General features: G+C 40.9%; 1 protein-coding gene across 2 annotated transcripts in view; it reads left to right on the top strand.

Annotated features, from left to right (window-relative positions):
• The window catches only part of naaladl2 (N-acetylated alpha-linked acidic dipeptidase like 2), a 175033-nt gene that overhangs the window by 91137 nt on the left and 64570 nt on the right, over nt 1-19326 (top strand). For both annotated transcript variants that reach the window (XM_028999689.1, XM_028999690.1), the window contains exon 6: nt 18984-19127. In XM_028999689.1, the coding sequence (XP_028855522.1) occupies nt 18984-19127 (144 nt within the window). The remainder of the gene's footprint in view (nt 1-18983; nt 19128-19326) is intronic.

Genomic DNA, 19326 nt, shown 5'->3' with positions numbered 1-19326 from the left:
CCAGGCGCCTCCGGTCCTCCTGCCCCGCTCGCCCAGTGTCCTCTACCGGTACGACGGCTTGTCCCCACGCCCACAGTATGTCTGCAAGTGAGTCATCGGATTCCCTTTGTGACAGTCCTGGATCATTGAAATGAAGCAAAACAGCAAACAATCATATAATAAATATAGAATTGTGTATTGAAAACGTTGGGTATTTTTTCACGTCAGAGTTGGAGCAGGAGTGAAGCGCAGAGGTTGGACATTATGGCAAAAAGGATTTATGTCACGGGTGGGCTGGACATGGCGTTGAAGGAGGACGCATTCGCACGATTTCACGCGACAGGGGTTTAATACAGACTACACGAGACAAGGGAACATGAACGCGCACAATGACCCGACGACGAACAGACACGAACAGGATAGTTTTATACAATTATATAAATATACACCAGGTGAACACGATCAGGGAACATTACACAGGACGAACATGAAACTCCGGTCCGGACTCCGGATCCGGAGTCAACCCCTGCCGTTCTGGATCATGACAGTACTCCCCCCTCAAAGGAACTACCACCTGGGAGTGCCCCACAAAACCGTCCATGAAAGGGGGGAGAAGTCCATAAGGACGAGTTGCGGCAGTCCTGCACCAGCGGCGTCAGGCCCAGGCCAAAGCACGGCTCGTCCGTGGGGGACCGGCATCCTGTCCGCCGTCCGCAGGCACCGTCACTCCGGTCAGTCTCCGGCACGCCCCGCTGGGAAGTTCGCTGCCTCCCTCGTCTCGGTTAACGCTGGGAGCACCTGAACTGCGCGACCGGTCTCCTCGACCGCACGGTAGCTTTCATAGGCCATCGAGGTCCGGTCGCCTCCGGAATCGCCAGGGGGAACATGGACAGCGTGACAGATCCTCTCGACCCCACGGTAGCTTTTGTAGGCCGTCGAGAGTCTGTCACGCTTGGGGAACCGATAAAAACAGGACATGGATCATGGCGGGGAACTGACGATTACCGGAGGTGCGTCGCTGGAATCCGGACGAGACGGCAGCATCGGGGGACGTCCATACATGGAATCTTGAACATGGATCTGTGGAGCACACATCCTCCTGACCGACCACGGCTCCCTGGATCTCGGCGGGGCGTAGATCGGCTGCGTCCACATGGTCGGGTCATTCTGTCACGCGTGAGCTGGACATGGCAATAAAGGAGGACGCATTCGCATGATTTCACGTGACAGGGGTTTAATACAAACTACATGAGACAAGGGAACATAAACACGCACAATGACCCAACGGCAAACAGACACGAACAGGATAGTTTTATACAATTATATAAATAAACACCAGGTGAACACGATCAGGGAACATTACACAGGACGAACATGAAACTCCGGTCCGGACTCCGGATCCGGGGTCAACCCCTTCCGGTCCGGATCATGACAATTTATTTTAACACAACAATGCTCAATGACCAAAAGGAAATAGTAAAGACTCAAAACAAACCCTAAAGCGTGTGTCTTCAATGACAAGAACTAAGGAACGCAAGGTAACGTGTTCATGCAGCGGCCTTGTTCTGCTAACATCTCCTTCCTTATGACAGGACCCTAATGATTAGAGCCCTGTTGTCAGGCTGATTGGTGCTGTCTGGGGGCCCAGCAGCAAATGTAGTTCATCAATCTATTCATTAGAGCTTCGACTTAATGTATTTTTTATAATTGCTTGAATTTAATTTTTTTTAAACGTACTTATTTGGTGGCACTTCAGCATCTTGGACTGTCACTTCTTGGGCAAATGGCATTCAGAAGGATAAAAAAACAGTCACTGACTCTCAGTGTAAAAGTGTTACACTTTTACAATTTATGTAATGTTTTTAGAAACTTGCTGTAATTAAATAGGCTGAATCGAGGTCTGGTCTCCCTGGGGCTTCACCAAGTTGCTATGGCTACGACCTGTGGGTTGGGTGGTATCTCTGACTGTCTGAGAATTTAGAGCGGTGATTAAACTTCACCTGAACTTCCTGATTAAGTTACCACATTCCTTCCAGTAATTTATTGGGCATGTTTCAACAAAATATTTCACTTGTAATTCTGCCGTTTTTGAAAACGTATCTGTGCCCTGGCCATGCTTTTAACAAAGTATTATCTGTGGCCTTAGCAGTATAATCATCGCTGATGATCCTTTTTGTACAAATAATGAGTGCAATCTGAGAAGTATGGACTGAGCAGCTACCCCTATGCTAAAAAGTGTCCAGACTGAAGCATGACCAAGAACGTTTATAAAAGATTTACTGATATACATTTTTCATGGTCTATGGCTTTCTGTTTTATCTGAGGCAGAGCTGACTGTACTTACAGCATCACCCCACGACAATAGACCTTTTGCTGCCCTGTCTGACCTCTGTATGCTACCCTGTGTGATCACATGGACAAGTCATTACTGGAATAATACCCTAGGACTGCTGCAGGCTATGGAGTCAGGACACAAAGGACTCTGAAAACAGATGTCTGAGCAGATGTTCGTAGTCGGCTCCCTCTCCAGTAAGGCCTGGCGTCAGCGCCTCACACAGAAGAACGTCCAGTGCTCTCACTGGAAACATTTCAGGAGGTCTGCAGGATACTGAATTATTCAGCCGGCTGGGAGTTGTTCCATCTTCTTTCTTTATTTATTAAGACTACAAGGATGCTCTTAATTTTGCAAACTGCCCATTGACAGCTTATAAATCACACTATGTGTGATTTTTGGATGTTTAGCACTTTATACACACAGTAAGGAATACAATTGTGTTTTATATGACACAGAAGTACATAAGTGTTCGTTTAGTATCATCAGGTAATTATCCGAGAATAAGTGAGAATTAGGTGTTACAGCAAACGAAAGCACATCTACAACCAATTGCGTTTTAACACATCATTAATGTTTGGCCACGGCCGTGTGACAAATGTGTGCGAAAACCAGCCTCACTTGAACCACGACAGCCATTCTGTATGTGAAAGCGGGTGCGTGAGTGCTGCTCAGACCATCTTCGGGTCAGCCTCTTTAAATGTTCATCAGTATAGTCTCCAGAGAGAGTCGTCTCTCTCTTCAGAGACAAATGTAGCAATGAACGCCATGCAGCACAGTGTACGATATTCCCATTTGTCCATGTCATATATTTCATGAGCATTTATATCAGTCGACGTGGATAAAATCCTCGGTTCAAGGACCCAGTTCAAGCAGAGTGCACTGAAGAAAATTGAAATGTGACAAGCCGCCCCCTCCGAATGAGCTCTGTAATATAAATGGACCCTTTAAGTGAAATAAAACAGAACTGAGTCAATGCCCATGCATGTTTGCTTTTCATTTTTTTCCCCAGAGGTAACAGGATATTGTTTGTGCTGCCATGGCCTTCAGCAGATATAATATTCACTCTGCCACTGAGTTGGGCCTTTAGTGGTGATGTTTATTACCACATTTTTTTAACAAATACACCAGCATCTGCTCCAGGTCATAAACAGAGCCTTTCACATTAAAATACAATATTTTCTCTATTAGCTGACTGCTCTGTGTTGGGGGGTTATTTGTGATTGCATAATTGCATTAACCTTTAAAAAACTGAAGCGGCCTTATTTCTCCTACCTCCCCAGTCGACTGGGGGAGATAGCATCATATGTAGGGAGAACTTCAAACAATTTTTACATGTTAATTTCCGACTGCTGACAGGTGGCTCTATTCACACGGAAAGAATTGCGTCCCCTGAGTTGTTTAGGAGGATTGTTGAAGTCAAAAGAAGCTTTTGAATAGAAATGTAGTCATTTGCATATTTATTTAAATACGCCACAGCTTCGGGACTCCTGTTGAAGCCTTTAATGAACAAATGCCTGTCACTGATATCTCGGTTGTGGTCTTCACCCTTGGTAAAGTCGTTACCTCTCTCACCTCTCATGAAATCCTTAAGAAATTACCTTAATGTCTTATTAATAATGCCTAGGTCATCCCCAAGATTGCATGAATAAAACTTTGTACTTTATTTTCTTTCAAAATAAAAGATGGAAAACCTCATTATGCCTAATGGCCTTTTTAAAATAAACAATACATACGAATACGTATCTGTGTACTGCATTTGCATCTGTTTGAGTTTCATAATGCATCAAGGTTAAAGCTCTTAAAAGCTTCCCTGTTAATTTATTAATACTTTGCGAAGATATAAGTGGATTAGTTTGCAAATGGGATTGTATGTGCAGATTCAGGATGATTCCTTTTCAAAAGGTGTTAAGTCTCAAGCATTAATTGAGCATTTTTATTTATTTATTTACTTATTCATTCATTTATATTTCATTGGGTTACATAATTTGTTTTTTGCTAATGGAGATACAGCCAGATTTTTTATTTTTTTGCCACTACTCCCCTCCTCCAGAATCGCCAGGGGAAACATGGACAGCGTGACATATCTTCTCGACCCCACAGTAGCTTTCGTGGGCCACCAAGAGTCTGTCTCGCTTGGGGAAATGTTAAAAACATAGCATTTATTAACAGAGGTGCGTAACTGGAATCCGGACGATATGGCGGTGACGCGGAATCTTGAACACCACCAGACATGGGACAGACATGGGGCAGGCGTCCTTGACCGTCCAGAAAACACATCGGGCACGGCAGGACCCTGCAGAACATGAAGCCAACACTGGCCAGGGACTGGCGGCGTCCTCCTGGCGAACAACGGCTCCTTGGATCTCAGCGGGGCAGCGCCAACTGCATCCAAATCTGGTCGGGTCCAAACTCTGTCAGCTAGACAGCAGGAAAAGGAAGGAGGCTTATGCTCCCAAGTTTATATTTTTAAGATAATTTACACCCCCTCCACTCAACACACTTACTCTATTTCCTCTATTCTCATAATGGCCCTCATCTACAGGTTATGTCACAGAACATCACAAACACATTTTATGTAATAGATTGTTTACCAAGACAAAAGTATTTTTAGTAACTGAATTCAAGCATTCTGATGGGCAAGCTACTTATACAATATGTGTTAGAGCCACAACATCTTATTATTATATAAGATCATTATGTGATAAATATAGGTAATTCAACTTATGTTTTTTTTTATTATAATAATATATGATTAATATGAAGACCATATTACTAATACTCAAGCAATGTGTGCAGCGCTTGATCTTCTAGGCCTAATTTACTGAGGGTCACATTTCCTCTACACGGGTATGCAGGTAGGTATTCAACAAATTTTAGTCTTAAATCAATTAAATATTCTTTGATCAAACAAACCCACATACTCATATTGGATGTTTCTTCAGCCAAGGCTGTTCGCACAGAATCATTAAGAACACTGCATCTTATTCTTATTCTGCGGAGGACTAACGATTATTTCTGTTTTTCATTTTACTTGATTCTTATTTGATCATAGAATGAGCAGCTTCTGAGTTTGCCTCCCATGCATTGTGATTTTAAGACACGTTCACATTTACATTTAAATTCCAATCATATTCTTTCCTGGTTGTTAGCTTTTCATAGCTAAAGTTCAAGCTTTATGTCTTTTCTCCCAGAAATGCCAATCTTCTGATTGACTGCATTGCATTAGCCCAACCTGTGCTGTAAAATGACTCACCTGTGCAGTTGATGAGCCTGTTCACATTTTACTGCACTGAATTTGCCTTTAGACACCATGCATCTAATTAAATGAACACAGCTGTGTTGCTCATATGACTATGGGGGAAAATGAAGACAACATCTCTTTCTTATAGCCTGTTATTGTTGGAGCTTGACCGTGAAGTGGGGTACAAGCAGATCAAATGTAATTATGCTGATTATCACTGTAAAAAAAAAGGGTTTCATGGCTCAACCCATATTGCATTGTAACCTGCACCAAAACTGAGCAACATCTTAGTCCTGATAGCAATAATATTGTGCCTTGCTATAAGAACTTTTTCAATTAGCAATTCTGTAAAGCACAGTGCTATACAGGAAAAGAATAATTAGCCTCACATTCTGGTTTATTGTCATGCACTTGATGAGCAATGAAAGTGGCACCCACCCTGAAGGGTCTGAGTTATCACCGCTCCTTCAGAAGGTCATGAGAATTTTAGCGTTGGCAGGCATCTTCTCTGCTTGGAGAGTGCTGCTCTGTTTGTCAGGTCCCGTGTTTCGTTCCTGATCTACAGCCCACTGAGAACATGTTCCCTCTTAAGTGGATGAACATTGACCCTCTTTTTTGCGCCGCCTGGTGCAGATGTACCCGTGTCATTAGGATGCTGAAAATGACAAAGACACATGGTATCTTCATTAGCCCACCCACCCCCAGAAACATACTCACTTTGCTCCCTTGGCGCTCTGCCTTGCAACATGGTGCACTGGTGCCTGCCCAGTGGATTTATAGGTGGTATATAGTTAGATGGGCAAAGCCAAGTGTTTACTCAGCTACTTATTTCCAGTGTTATTTACCTATTTCCAATCCTTCTCTGTCTGGCTGCTGTCTGACCTCCTGCACCCCTCTGGGGGACATGGCTACAGTTTAGCCTTGGCAAATGGGAAATAATTTTTGCAAAGAGGAATTCCATCCTGCAAGCCCCTCTGGTCCTAAATCCATTCCTCTTTGCATCCGCGGCGTGAGAGATTATGGCCAGCGGTGGCTGTAGGATTTACTCATGGCTCCAGACCCTTGAACAGGCATAAATTAAGAGGGCTTTTTTCCGTCTTGTAACCCCTTGTTTCTTCGGATAGAGTGACTGGGTCAAGCCCAGGTGCTTTTTTAGTGTCGCATGGTGATAATGCTTACACATATACAGTTTTATGCCTAATTTTACGGCCATACTCAGTGTTGCATTAATGAGCATATTGCGGGAAAAAAAACTGTGTTGTCTTTTGTATTACAGTATAAACAACACATCACAGTGAGAATCTGGATCGCAGATTTCAGACATCATTGCAATATTGCAGAAATATTGCAATATTAACTGTGTGCCGTAGGTAGCTGCCTGCTTCTCTCTGTCACTGCTGTAGCCTATTTAAATGTTGATGTAGTCTTTCCTGAAACGTAAGCAGTGTGTAGTATAAGCAATTGGCCCCGTTCCTTCATAGGTCCTCTGGGTTTCCAATGCAAACTAATTAATCAGCTTTACGGTGCTTTTTTATAGATCTTTTTTTTTAAGAATAAAGCCTTTACATATATGTGGCATTGCTTCATTTTGCCTGTACTGGTGAGAGAGGACAAGACTACAGATGTTGATATATACAAGTGTAATATACAAACGGCATTTTATTTTTATGTTTTTTTATGTTTAATTTGAGTTATTTTTATTTAGTCTTTTTTCCTCTCTCTTTCATAGTTTTGCCCCTTTGCAGTTAAGTTTACCACATGGTCTGTGGAATCTGTGTTGCTAAAAACAGCAGCTTCATGGGGGAAAAGTGTCATTAAGCCATCATTAAAACGCAATTATCATTAAGGGAGGATTTGCGGTTTCCCAGGTCTGCTGATTTTCTAGCAGTTGTGCATGAAAACCAACAAAGGTCAATTTAAAAACAATGTAATTTTGCACATCTTTGATACCACAGCACACATCATGGGGCTGATGCTGCCATTAGCCATCTGCAGTTGTTACTTTGTTCTGTTTAATTAGAAATAATAATTTATTTGTTTGTTTATTTCTTTATTAAACCCAATTAAATCATCAATATACAAATACATTTTATTTTTAATTCAGTTTGGTTAAGTACTATAGATGCAGCACAATGCTGTATAAACAGTGTATTCTTGCATATATTCATAAGAAAATAATTTAAATTTAGATTCAATGTGAATTTTTGGAATTTAAGTTCTACATTGAATATGTGTTCCATAAAAAGCCCTTATGTTCAATTCACATGAAGTCAAGTAGGTGGGGCTGTATTTTTTTGCCATAATAATGGATAATATAAAAGTCATTAGCAACATCCACAGAGGCAATTTGGAGTGGGAATACTCCAATGCAAAATAATTTACTAGCTGGTCCCTGAGCAAATTTTCTAACCTTCCAAAGTCTCCTGTTCTCCAGTCATGGCAATTCACAATCAGCCAATGAGGCTTTGTGTATAGGAACCATGGTCAGTTGTGGCAGAGGACAGCTAAATTCCTTTTTTTTTTCTCATATTAACAGGGCTGTGTCTGGATATTACACTTTGGAATTACTTTCTCTTGGTGTAAAGATCAGAGGGAAACATTTTCTTCACAAATGCAAAAGTGTAATTTCCCTACAATTTCTATCTTTCTAGCACCTGCTTATCCCTCTAGGGCAAACAAGCATGTGGAATTGTTTTTGGTTTCTCAAGTGCAACTAAATGGTCCTGCATGGTTTCACTTGATTCATCTGTCTGTCTGTCTGTCTGTCTGTCTGTAGTGACAGACTTGAAAAAGCGGGTGCAAAATGAATGGATGGATGTTGATATGGCTTTTTTGGTCTTTGAAATGTTTGTCAGACTTCCAAGATTTTCTGTTCTCCTTCATCTCTCTGTTTTATGAGTTCTGAATATTCACAGGGCTCTGCTGGGATGTGCTCTCTTTACACTGCTGTTCATTTCTTCAGTTCTCATTCTTCTTACCAATTCACTGCTGACAGCCACCGCACAATTATGAGAACTAGATCACTTAGGAGCCAAGAAATGTTTTCAGAAGCCACAGTACGGGACCTTGTTAAGTTTCTGTGTTTGCGAGGTATCCATGAAAGAAGTTACATGTTGCAAAAGCAGGCTAATGAGGCCTGTGTTCCCCCGGTTGCATGTGCCACCACCACCCTGATTAAATTTAATGCACCGTTCTCTTATCCGCTTTGATCATTTCCCACCCTGTGATGTATTCTTGCCCGATCTTAAGCAGAGACGACGTCAGAGAGCCTTTCACTGATCATCCCCGTGAATGGTCATTAATAGTTCCTTTTTTGTTGGCAGCAGGCACCATTGGCACTCTTGAGGTCATGTAGCAAATTGAGCTTCCTTCATGCCAGAGAAACACTGCATCTCGAGGATGCTATCCAACCCAACCTTGCCCACCTGTACAGTCTGAAAATAAAATTAGCCAAAAAAGGATGAGCAAATCTGTTGCATAACATGGCATTCAGAAAGGCCTAGAGCAGTGGTTCTCAACCATCAACCATGACAACTTAAATGTATTAAATGAAAAGTCTGAACCCGAGATAATAAAACAGAATATCACACTACGCCAATACAAAAGAAAACCATAAACCTAATGATAAACCAAAATGACCAGCAAGTGGCAATGTTATACAGGGGAATCTGTATAGTTTCTGGGAATTTTAAAAGGTTGGGAATTTCCATTTCCAGGCTATTCTATTTTCTGTCTGGTTATGAAGTGAATGTCATGTAGCTCCCACCATCTTGTAAATCTTTTGTGCCAATAAAGGTAGGTTAAACCTTACACATGGCCGTATGCTTCTTTATTGATAAAAACGTTTCTACAGGAAGGTTACTGGCCAATGAGTGACCAATGGTTAAGCTCAAAACCCTGGACAATTCTAAAAACCTGGCCTCAAATAAGTTTCCAGGTCTCAAAAAGAGGACGTCCGTGTCATACCTGCATTCTGTCATACACAATTAGCATATTGACATAAGTTTGCAGTTCTTCTTCTCTGGTGTGAATCTGTGGTTGTCACCACCAACTAACACTGGACTCTAGACCACAAAAAATTTTGCCGTCTGTTTAGTTCATCACAGATGGACATATATTACCATTAACAACTGCACCATTTCCCCCATTTTGAAAAGAGTCCTTTTGACAGCCATACGACAGACGCAAAGAGCGGCAAGCCGATTCCACTTTGCCATTTGGACAATTACCTTTTCAAGGGGCTTCACCCTATGGCAAATGCTCTCCCTTATTAAAATACACTGCTCTTGTCATCACAGCACTATGTATTAAAAGATCTGAAAAACCCATGCTATAAATTGATTCCCATTTTAAGTTTTCTTTTTTCGCAAAAAGCTCTAATAGTACAACGCTCTCTCTAGAAAGCTTCTCTGTGCGTGTGCTTCTCAAATACGGCGCCAACGTCTGTGATTGTATTGTCATCTTTGTAATTGCTCTGTTGACAAATCTCAGTCGTGTCTTCCTAATTTTGTCCATCCTTACATCCATGCCTTTAAACTTTACAAGAGAGCTTTAGCTAGTTAAACCATTTAATCAGTTTAATTTTGTCCATTTTGAATCTGGGGGTGCTTTGCAGATGCCAAGAGATACCAGCGCAATTTCAGGTTGTGCTTTTAGCCAGTGCTAAAATGATGAGAAACATAATTATGCCTAAAAAAAAAAGGCCAAAAAACATTATTAATGAGATATCAGGTTATTTTTTTAAGACACTAAGGGATGCTAAATTACAGAGAAGGAAAGGGAGGAGAAGGAGTTGAGATTGGATGCAGCACAACACCTGGCCATGTCACTTGTTGACAGGAGTATGTTTGAGAAGAAGTAAATTCAAATTGGGAAACAAAGAATTACAGTAAGTTGTAAAGAAACTGACTAAAATACTAATGTATAAATGAGATAATGTACATTTATTTCTCATTCTGCAAAAAAATCTACAGTCATACAGATACTTTGTGAGGTTTTTTAAGGGACATGAAAACAGCAGAGGCATTTTTCAGGTGACATGTTAATAGTATTTCTTAACTGTAATTTGTCTTGTTTGATTCATTCGGGCAAATGGAAGTAAAACGGTCACAAGGAAAATTGAGTCTGTCTGTCAGGTGCAATTGATGCATAAAACAGGATTTTGAAGGCTCTTAGACATCGTATGGGAAAAAAATCAATTACAAAACCAGCTCCAAACAAAATTGATGGTGACATTGGGTGCCCAAACTGTAAGCTGTTCTGACATCTAGGACTTTTTTTTAAATCTTTTTTGCAACACAATAAATAACATTAAATCATGACTAAAAGAAATATTTCACATTCTATAGAAGGTAGTCCTATTAAGCATAGTTTGTAAAACCCTCCTTTAGTTTAAGGGTTTGTGAATAGGAAAAGAATATTAAATATCTTAATATACATTTGCATATGAGCATATATAGTGGTGGTAGCCTAGAGGGCCAGATGACCACAGTCACTGGTTCAAACCCGACCTACTACCCTTGTGTCCCTGAGCAAGACACTTAAGCCTGAGTTGCTCCAGGGAGACTGTAACTACTGATTGTAAGTCGCTCTGGATAAGGGCGTCTGATAAAAAGTATAAATGTAAACCCAGGCTCACTTGTGTTTGCGCACTGTGCATTTTATTTACCATCTTCTTCAGTCTTTTGCCTGGACTAATTAATATGCGATAATCCAAATTGAACTCAAGGACTCAACTTATTGTCCCACTGGAATATTTTAGCACATGAAAGAGTCCATGTCTGAAGAGGTAAGCAGAATTATACATCAAAGATTTGGTGGAGTGTTGAATTATCCAGGGATCCATTGTCTCAATGCAAATTACAAAGCAGTTCATATGAAAAAAAAAAAAAAAAATTGAATTAATTACATAGTAAAAATCCTGTTTTCAATAAAACATTATTGGCCATAAAAGCCTGACCCGCCTTCCCGTTTGTTGGAAAGTTTGTTGCTGTCATAAACCCTCAATTCGTTTTTATTTTCTGCAAAATACATGAAAAGAAGTTTCTTGTGCGAGTTCTTGTACCAGTTGCTTCTATCTACATATCACCATTAATTGGACAAGAGCGTTTGCATTATGAGTACATCAGTCATCATGCTGCGTTGATTGCAGCTTTAATGAAGTGGAGGAGGGTGGTGCTGGGGGGTGGAATTAAAAGTTTATAAACCAGAGGCACAGCAGAGAGGTAAATTGATTTTAATGTAGTTCATGCCTTTGTGTTAAAAGAGGTGGCAGAAATGCAGCAAAAGTCCATCAGCCTATTCATAGCACCATTTGTGAGCCTCGCCTTTTTTTCACGTGAAGAGGCCTGTGCATGTTGTGCTGTAATGAACATGGGATCTGGAAGGTGATGTAAATAAGTCTGTGGGGAATGAGAGGTGGGCAGAATTTGGTAGGAAATTTAGAAAAAGCGACAGTTGATTACATAGTGCACCGGAGGTGGACGGATGGTCCATTTGAATTAATGTGTGCCCGCAGTGTCCGTATTTTCCACGTTATTGCCTTCGGCACTTCTGTAAATGCACTAAAGACTCCCACAAGCTGGAATGGGCGTTCTGTCCCTGGTGCCCCAATGCTCCTCTGCCCACACAGTTTGCAGGCAGACACAAATGGGCCCGAAAAGGAAAGGTGAGGCGCCCCGTCCCAGTCAGCAGCATGCGCCGCACGTATGAACAAAACAGATGAAGGAAAAGGATACTGTATATATATTTCATTAGAGCCATGAATCACCGCAGCTGAGAGATTGGTTTCCAGCCCCTTGTGAAAGGCCTGCCCCTTATGAGGTAATAAAAGACTGCTGTGGGAAGAAGGAAACCCAACTCATATATTACTTTCATGGGGCACAACAACAAAAGTGCCATGCTCCCACACTCTCTAACCTAGTCTAACCGATCAGCATCTCTTTTTTTGGTTGCCTTTTTGTAGCCATTTTGAAGCATTGTTTTTTTGGGTTTTTTTTCTATGCCATGAGTGTTTTCTTTTCCGTAAAGATAAAAGCTGTTTGCTGGGGAGCTGTTTATATCTTCAGTGCTCTGAGAAATAAAAGTGCTCATGGACGACTGATCAGCTATTCTGGATGAGCTAAGTGTTCTAGTCTTCTCCCAGAAGATTTCCGTCCCGGTACTTCACTTTGACCAACTATTTCTGGGCTGCAGATTTTTGTGTTTGGTGTGGGTTGTTGCCCATTCCTTACTGCAGTTGGTGAAAAAGTTTATCTGAATCCCAATGTCTCTCGCTCATATCCACTCTGAAATTCTGATACATTTCTTATACACATTTTTGGACCTCTAAACCTTTGGTTGCCTCAGTTTCATTAACATGTGCTATTTTGGTGCATTGGATTTTACTATGTCAAAAATGTGTTTACATGTGTGTGAACCTAACAAACAACCTTGTGTTTGAAGTGATGTGAAAGTGCAGAGAACTGAGAGCCAAAGAGACGTGAAATGTGAGGGTGTGAGTCTATGAAAAATCTGTAGGATTATGCATTTCATAGGGCTTTTCAGCTAATGTTCTCTATAGAGTGAGTTTGTTTGGACAGTGAACTAGTTATAATGCCAGTTAGTATTATTAGCAAAAGTAATGCATTGGTGCACTGGTTCTTAAACTGGTTCTTAAAAGTGCCTCCAAAATATTTGGATTTTACTTTCTAAGTAACATCACCATAACTCTATTTATACAGTTTATGCTGGAGGCATGTTTATTCCTAATATGAATACTACTTATTATTAGTATTGTCAATACTGCAGTCAAACACACAAACAGTGAGGACATGAACTTCTTTGAGGATACTTAAAATACTTAAAATACTAAAAATACTTAAAATGTTCTGGCGCACCACTAGAGAAATCCTGAGTACAACAGCTTGAGATGATATTCATTATTTTTTTATTGGATAAACTTGTGATGCTCACATTGCATTTCTTGCCAAACATGATGCTACTGTCCCAGTACAGGTGCTAGCCGTGTCATGAATGGTAGATAATGCAATTGTATTTGGTTTAATATTTCTACCCTTGCATATCACCGTATTTTCATGCATAATGTTGACCTTTTGTTTACCTGATGTTACAGCAACATATAATCTTTGATATTTCAGTTTGTAATTAATGTCTAATTGGATGCACAATTAAAATGCCTATTTTGCAGCCCAATTCAAAATCTCCAAATGCAACTGGAGCCCTTTGTATTCTCTCAATTTTTCACAACAGTGGTGTTCCTGAAAAAAATTCTGTCTGCTCTCAGAGCTCCACATTGCATAGAGTCTTCCCTGCTGAGAGCCACTAATGACTTGTTGCTGCCTGTGGATTATGGACTATTTTGGTCCTTTCAGATCGTAGCGTTTGTGTTTGGTACTGTTGACCATTGCATACACATTAGCCATCTGAAAAGCAGGGTTGCATTCAGGGCACAATGCTAAACTAGTTAATTTCTTTCCTTAGGCACAGAACGTTTACAGTGAGCACCGGTCAATTATTTTCCCCTCCGGCAGTTATTAATAATGTTTTCCCAATCCTATTTACCAGGGATATTCTTCATCTTGGTCAAATAATTGAAATATGCAATAACATATCCATTCATTGTCCAAACTATTATAAAAATAATAGTTTATTTGGTCCACAAAAAAAGACTTTTCCCTTTTATGGAGCCCTGTGCAAGTAACCTGGGCTTGAGGTCTCCTTCAAGGAGCCAGGCCAAGAAGATGTCAGCATGTAGGGTTGCAAACCATCCCAAATTGTCCGGAGCATCCCGAATTATGGGTGCTTTTGATTTGTCCCTTCGGGGGCAGCTGAAGTCCCGTATTCCTTCAAGGAGCAGTGGTGGAAGCAACCCAGTAATCAGAAGGTTGCTGGTTCGAATCCCGATCCACCAAGGTGCCACTAAGGTGCCACTGAGCAAAGCACCGTCACCACACACTGCTCCCCGGGTGTCATGGCTGCCCACTGCTCACTCAGGGTGATGGGTTAAATGCAGAGGACAAATTACACTGTGTGCACTGTGTGCTGTGCTGCTGTGTATCACAAGTGACAATCACTTCACTTTATCACTTATTCCAATCACAGCCTTATCAGCCAAAAGTAGACTACTGTAAGTACAGCAAAACTCATGCAGACATTCCTATGAGTTATAGGGGTGTTTCAGGGGTGTCAAACTACAAGATCAATTTGTATGGATGTATTATTATGGCCCAGCAATTTAAAGGGCTGATAGAATACAAACAACAGATCCCATAATGCAATGCTTCAGTTGCCTTGCCAAACGTGATTTTTATACTGCAGCTGAATCTGTACAGGAGCAGTTTCCACTCGATTTCCTTTTTTATCAGATGCCAAGTAATATTCAGGTTGGTATTGGAGATTCTGATCATACAAAAACTGAATGTGTTTAGAAAATAAAAAGAAAGAATGTGTTTAGAAAATAAAATAAAATGGAATTTTCCCGGGGGCAGTCAACTGCTTGGCATGTGCACCTGCAAGAAAGTGTCCCTCATTTTTGGTTGAAAATGTTGGCAAGCCTATCAACTTGTCAAGCCAGAGTCCAGTACCAGTGTGTACAGAGTTCTTGTCTAGAGAAGTAGCAGTTTTCAAGGGTGAAATGCTTCACCTTTGGTGGAAGTAACTGACAGAAACATGACGACTATTCAGGGCTATCAGTCTATTGTCTGCCCTCTGTTGGTATGGAGGTGTAATGCCAGGATGTTCCTCGAAATAAAAGACTTTACTTTATCTTACTTTATTTTATTTAGCAGACGCTTTTATCCAAAGCGACTTACAAGAGGAAGACACCAAAAGACAAGTCATTGTGTGGATTTTATTAGATTATCGATTGATCAGAACAAATGCAAACTCACAGGGGATGGCAACAGGGGACAAACATGGCAAGGGCAAATAAAGGTGGTGTAATTAGGGAAGACAGGACGGGTTCAGGGCACAGGAAAGTGATGACGGAGGTGTGACACTGGGTGTCATCTTTGACTTAGATCTCCAGTTTGATAGGCAGATGAATTCTGGCTAAATTAGGTTAGGAGACGTTTAACATGACTCCACTGACTTCTAGAATGTTTGTTTTTAAAGGGATACCATCTCAGTGGTATCATCGCAGTGTAGTTGAATCTTCCTCTAGCTGTCCATCCATTCCATTTATAATAAAAGTTTTGAGAATACTCTCTATTTGGAAAAAAATACTCTAGTAAACTTTGAATACCTTCATGATTTAGGGTTGTTGTACATTTCTTTCAATGACTGAGGAGCTGATTTTTCTGACACCAGCTTGTCACCAGCGATCAGACAGCTCTAAAGAATCATTTTGTCACTACCGTATGACTGCCAATAGAAGCCCTTATCCAGAGCGACTCACAATCAGTAGTTACTGGGACAGTCCCCCTGGAGACTCAGAGTTAAGTGTCTTGCTCAGGGACACATTAGTAGTAAGTGGGGTTTGAACCTTTGGATTTGTGGTCTTCTGGTTCATAGGCGAGTGTGTTTCACACTCAGTTATTAACACCCCCTACCTCCTGCCATCCCCTTTTAATCCATGAAGTTCATCTTCTGGGTGACAGAAAACAAGACACACAAACAACAAAGTATAGTTAGGTTCTACTATTCAAGATAAAGACAGTAGTTATTTATTTGGTTCCTCAAGTTAATAAGCTCATGTGGCACTTTGAAAATAAGGCTCTGCGTGTTCATTTCTTCATTTAATACCCTTTAACATAAGATAATTCAAAATTATTGCTGTTAGAGAATAAAATATCAGTGGTTTATGTGAGTGTGTGAATGAATGGTGTGTGTGTGTGTGTGTGTGTGTGTCTGTGTGCCCTTTTTTATTAATAAAATGCAGATACTGAATAATACTGGGCAGCTGTCCATGGTGCTGATTCTTTTAAGGGGCTTCTGATCATAATTACATTGTAAAGATCGAGAGAGAACAGCCGGCATTTTCACGTTTGTTCTTGCCATGTTTAGATGTAAGATGGAATGGGTTTTGGGTTGAAATGGGTTTTGACCTTCACCATGTTTTTTATGTTATTTGTTGTTCAATGTGGTATTTTAATTAATTCTGAGTGAATCGAGAGCTGCTTTGTGTCACCTGTATGTAATAAATAGTTAGGTTCTACTAATAAAAGCAGTCCTGCTTTATTTACAACCACATCTGCAGTGTTGCCCTCCACACTCGCCCATCCTGTGTAGCTGCTTCACCTTAGAGCCCATTCTCAAAGGATCAGCCTTATTTGAAATCTAAAGGCAGAATGCATTAGTTCTGGAAATTAAGTCTGAACTATAATGCGCTATGGTAGATGACCCGTGTGGCATTTATATTAAATTACGAAATATGAGGAATGATATGGAGTGCACAGGAAGCAATAAATTACGTTGCCACAATAAAGAGGATGGGAAATATACAAGTTCCTCTGAAATTGAATCAACAGCTTCTAGCAGCTTTCATCACTTTGTAGTAACGCCGGGTGGATTTGTGCACTGGCTGAAAGATGGTTGGAATTGCAGTAAGTGCAATGTACTGTACATCTCCCCGATAGGAGTCGATGGAGGATATTAAATCCAGTCGCTGTATAAAAAGTGACGGATGACAGCCAGATTAGCATTTTCAGCGTGGATGTCAGGCTGATATTTTTGAACGTGTCTTTGTACAGCCTTTGCTATTTGGCTATTTTGTTAAAATGCAATGTGATCGGCTGCAGAGCTGCAGTGCGATGGAGTTTTTCTTTTTTTATTATTGTGTGTGTATGACTGTGTCTATCATGGCTGAGGAGCTCTGCTGGTGGAAAATTGAAACCTCTAAATAAATTTGTTCCTAAAGCAGGATTAGGTTCGCACTTTTCCCTGTTTTAATGAGGCCAAATCAATGGAGCATATCGCCCCTCTAAATCCCCGTTGGTTTGGAGGAAACCATTACTTCAAACTTAAAATCCGTGAGCCTATTAGCAAAGCGCCCATGAGCCTCAGTCGAAGTGCAGAGAGGCTTTGATACGCGAGGAGACATCCCTCGCTGCCCAACTCGAGCCCCTCTCCCCTACTTTTTTGTCTGTTTCTATTGGTCTGTTTGGGCCACTTTCTGTGGATTACAGTCACTGCCCTCATATTGGGCACCCATTTGATTTGTCATGTTGGTTGGCAGAAGGTGCTGCCAGGGCTCTGAATCACTGTTACAGCCATGTCACCCTGAAGAAAGTGGAATTGTTAATATCTGGTGTAGAAATTGCTGTTAAAGGTATACTGTTACAGGATATGCATTAGTGTGTGACTTTGCAGCAAGTGGAAAGACATAGCCATTAATTTTCCAAAACTGCTCTTCCAGGTGAGGGTTACAGAAGAGGGACCCTAACCCATTAATCTACAGTGGCAAAGCAGGAACAAACCTGAATGGGCAGCAGTCCATCACAGTGTGAACCCATCTATACTCAGCATCACCAATTCACCCAACCAGAGTGCTGGGTAGAAACCTACAGAATCCAGTTCATATGTTTCCTCCACCTCTCTATCCACATGTCATACCTGAAACCAGAAACTGGACATTTTGATGCATCTAGATCCCTCTGGCTGGACAGAAAGATAGAAACTGACCGACTTTACCAACACTATATATATGGATATAGCATTTATTCAAATATGTAAACAAAAAAATTACAGTCACGGTAAATTATAAAAAATGCTGGGGTGTTCTATAAGAAAACCAGTATATTGAGTACAAATGAGTAGAAATGTACTCATAAATGTAATACATTTATCTATATTTAGCTGATATAAATGTGAATATGATAGAAGCTAAGTGGGTCAGACACTCGCCTATGAACCAGAAGACCACAAATTCACAGGTTCAAACCCCACATACTACCATTGTGTCTCTGAGCAAGTTGCTCTGAATATTACAAAAAAATCATGTAAAAACTACAGCATACCTTATCATGAATGTCTTGAATCTTTGATTGACAAAAAAATTATTTTTGTAACATAATATCCAGTTTAACACAAAATGATGTTATTCTGAACTTAATGAAGCTTAATGGAACCTAATGGAACAGTTGTTGTTGCCAGGCAGAAAGCCAGAAACCTGTCTCTTGTGTATCACTGCTTAATTACATGTTTGTACCCTTTGTTTTTTATAATTTAGTTTGGCTTGTTCTTTTTATTTTGTCACCATGTCGCTGTTTTAGGCTTGCACATGTGGCTCACTCCGCCCAACAGATCGTGAGAAAGGGTCAACTTTAAATACAACTGTGTTTAATAAATGGGGGTTTAAACAAAACCATAATGAACAATTTTACTTAATTTGGTCCATTGTACTTTTTGCATGATCTATGCACGCTTTCTTAATGAGTTTAAGTGTGATTAAGTGTTGTATTGAAGTGTGAATGTGTGTGTTTCTTGCAGATGGCATTTACAGAGAAGAGCGAGCCAACCACACACCACTGCTGGTGCAGCCCATCTCAGCAGGCATGGCCAAAGAGATTCTTTCTACCCACGTCATGGGCCAAGGAGTTCCTTGTATCCGTATAGCCACGCCAGCAGGCTCAGGTAAAGCTGCTGTACTCTGCACGCCCGCTCAGCGCCTGGCTCAGAGATAAGCTTCCATGCCCCAGCGTGGACACCCCCTCTGGGCCGGTGGTGGTGGCCACCACCGGTCTTTTGATCGCTCTGCGCTGCGAAGCCCTGCTGTGTTCAAACATAGCATCTTCTTTTATTTTCCCGTTAAGGTAGCAATGTGGAAGAAAGA

This window comes from Denticeps clupeoides, chromosome 13, assembly GCF_900700375.1.
Source record: "Denticeps clupeoides chromosome 13, fDenClu1.1, whole genome shotgun sequence".
Taxonomy (NCBI): domain Eukaryota; kingdom Metazoa; phylum Chordata; class Actinopteri; order Clupeiformes; family Denticipitidae; genus Denticeps; species Denticeps clupeoides.
Note: the sequence above shows the minus strand (reverse complement) of the source record. Positions and strands in the feature narration are given on the sequence as shown.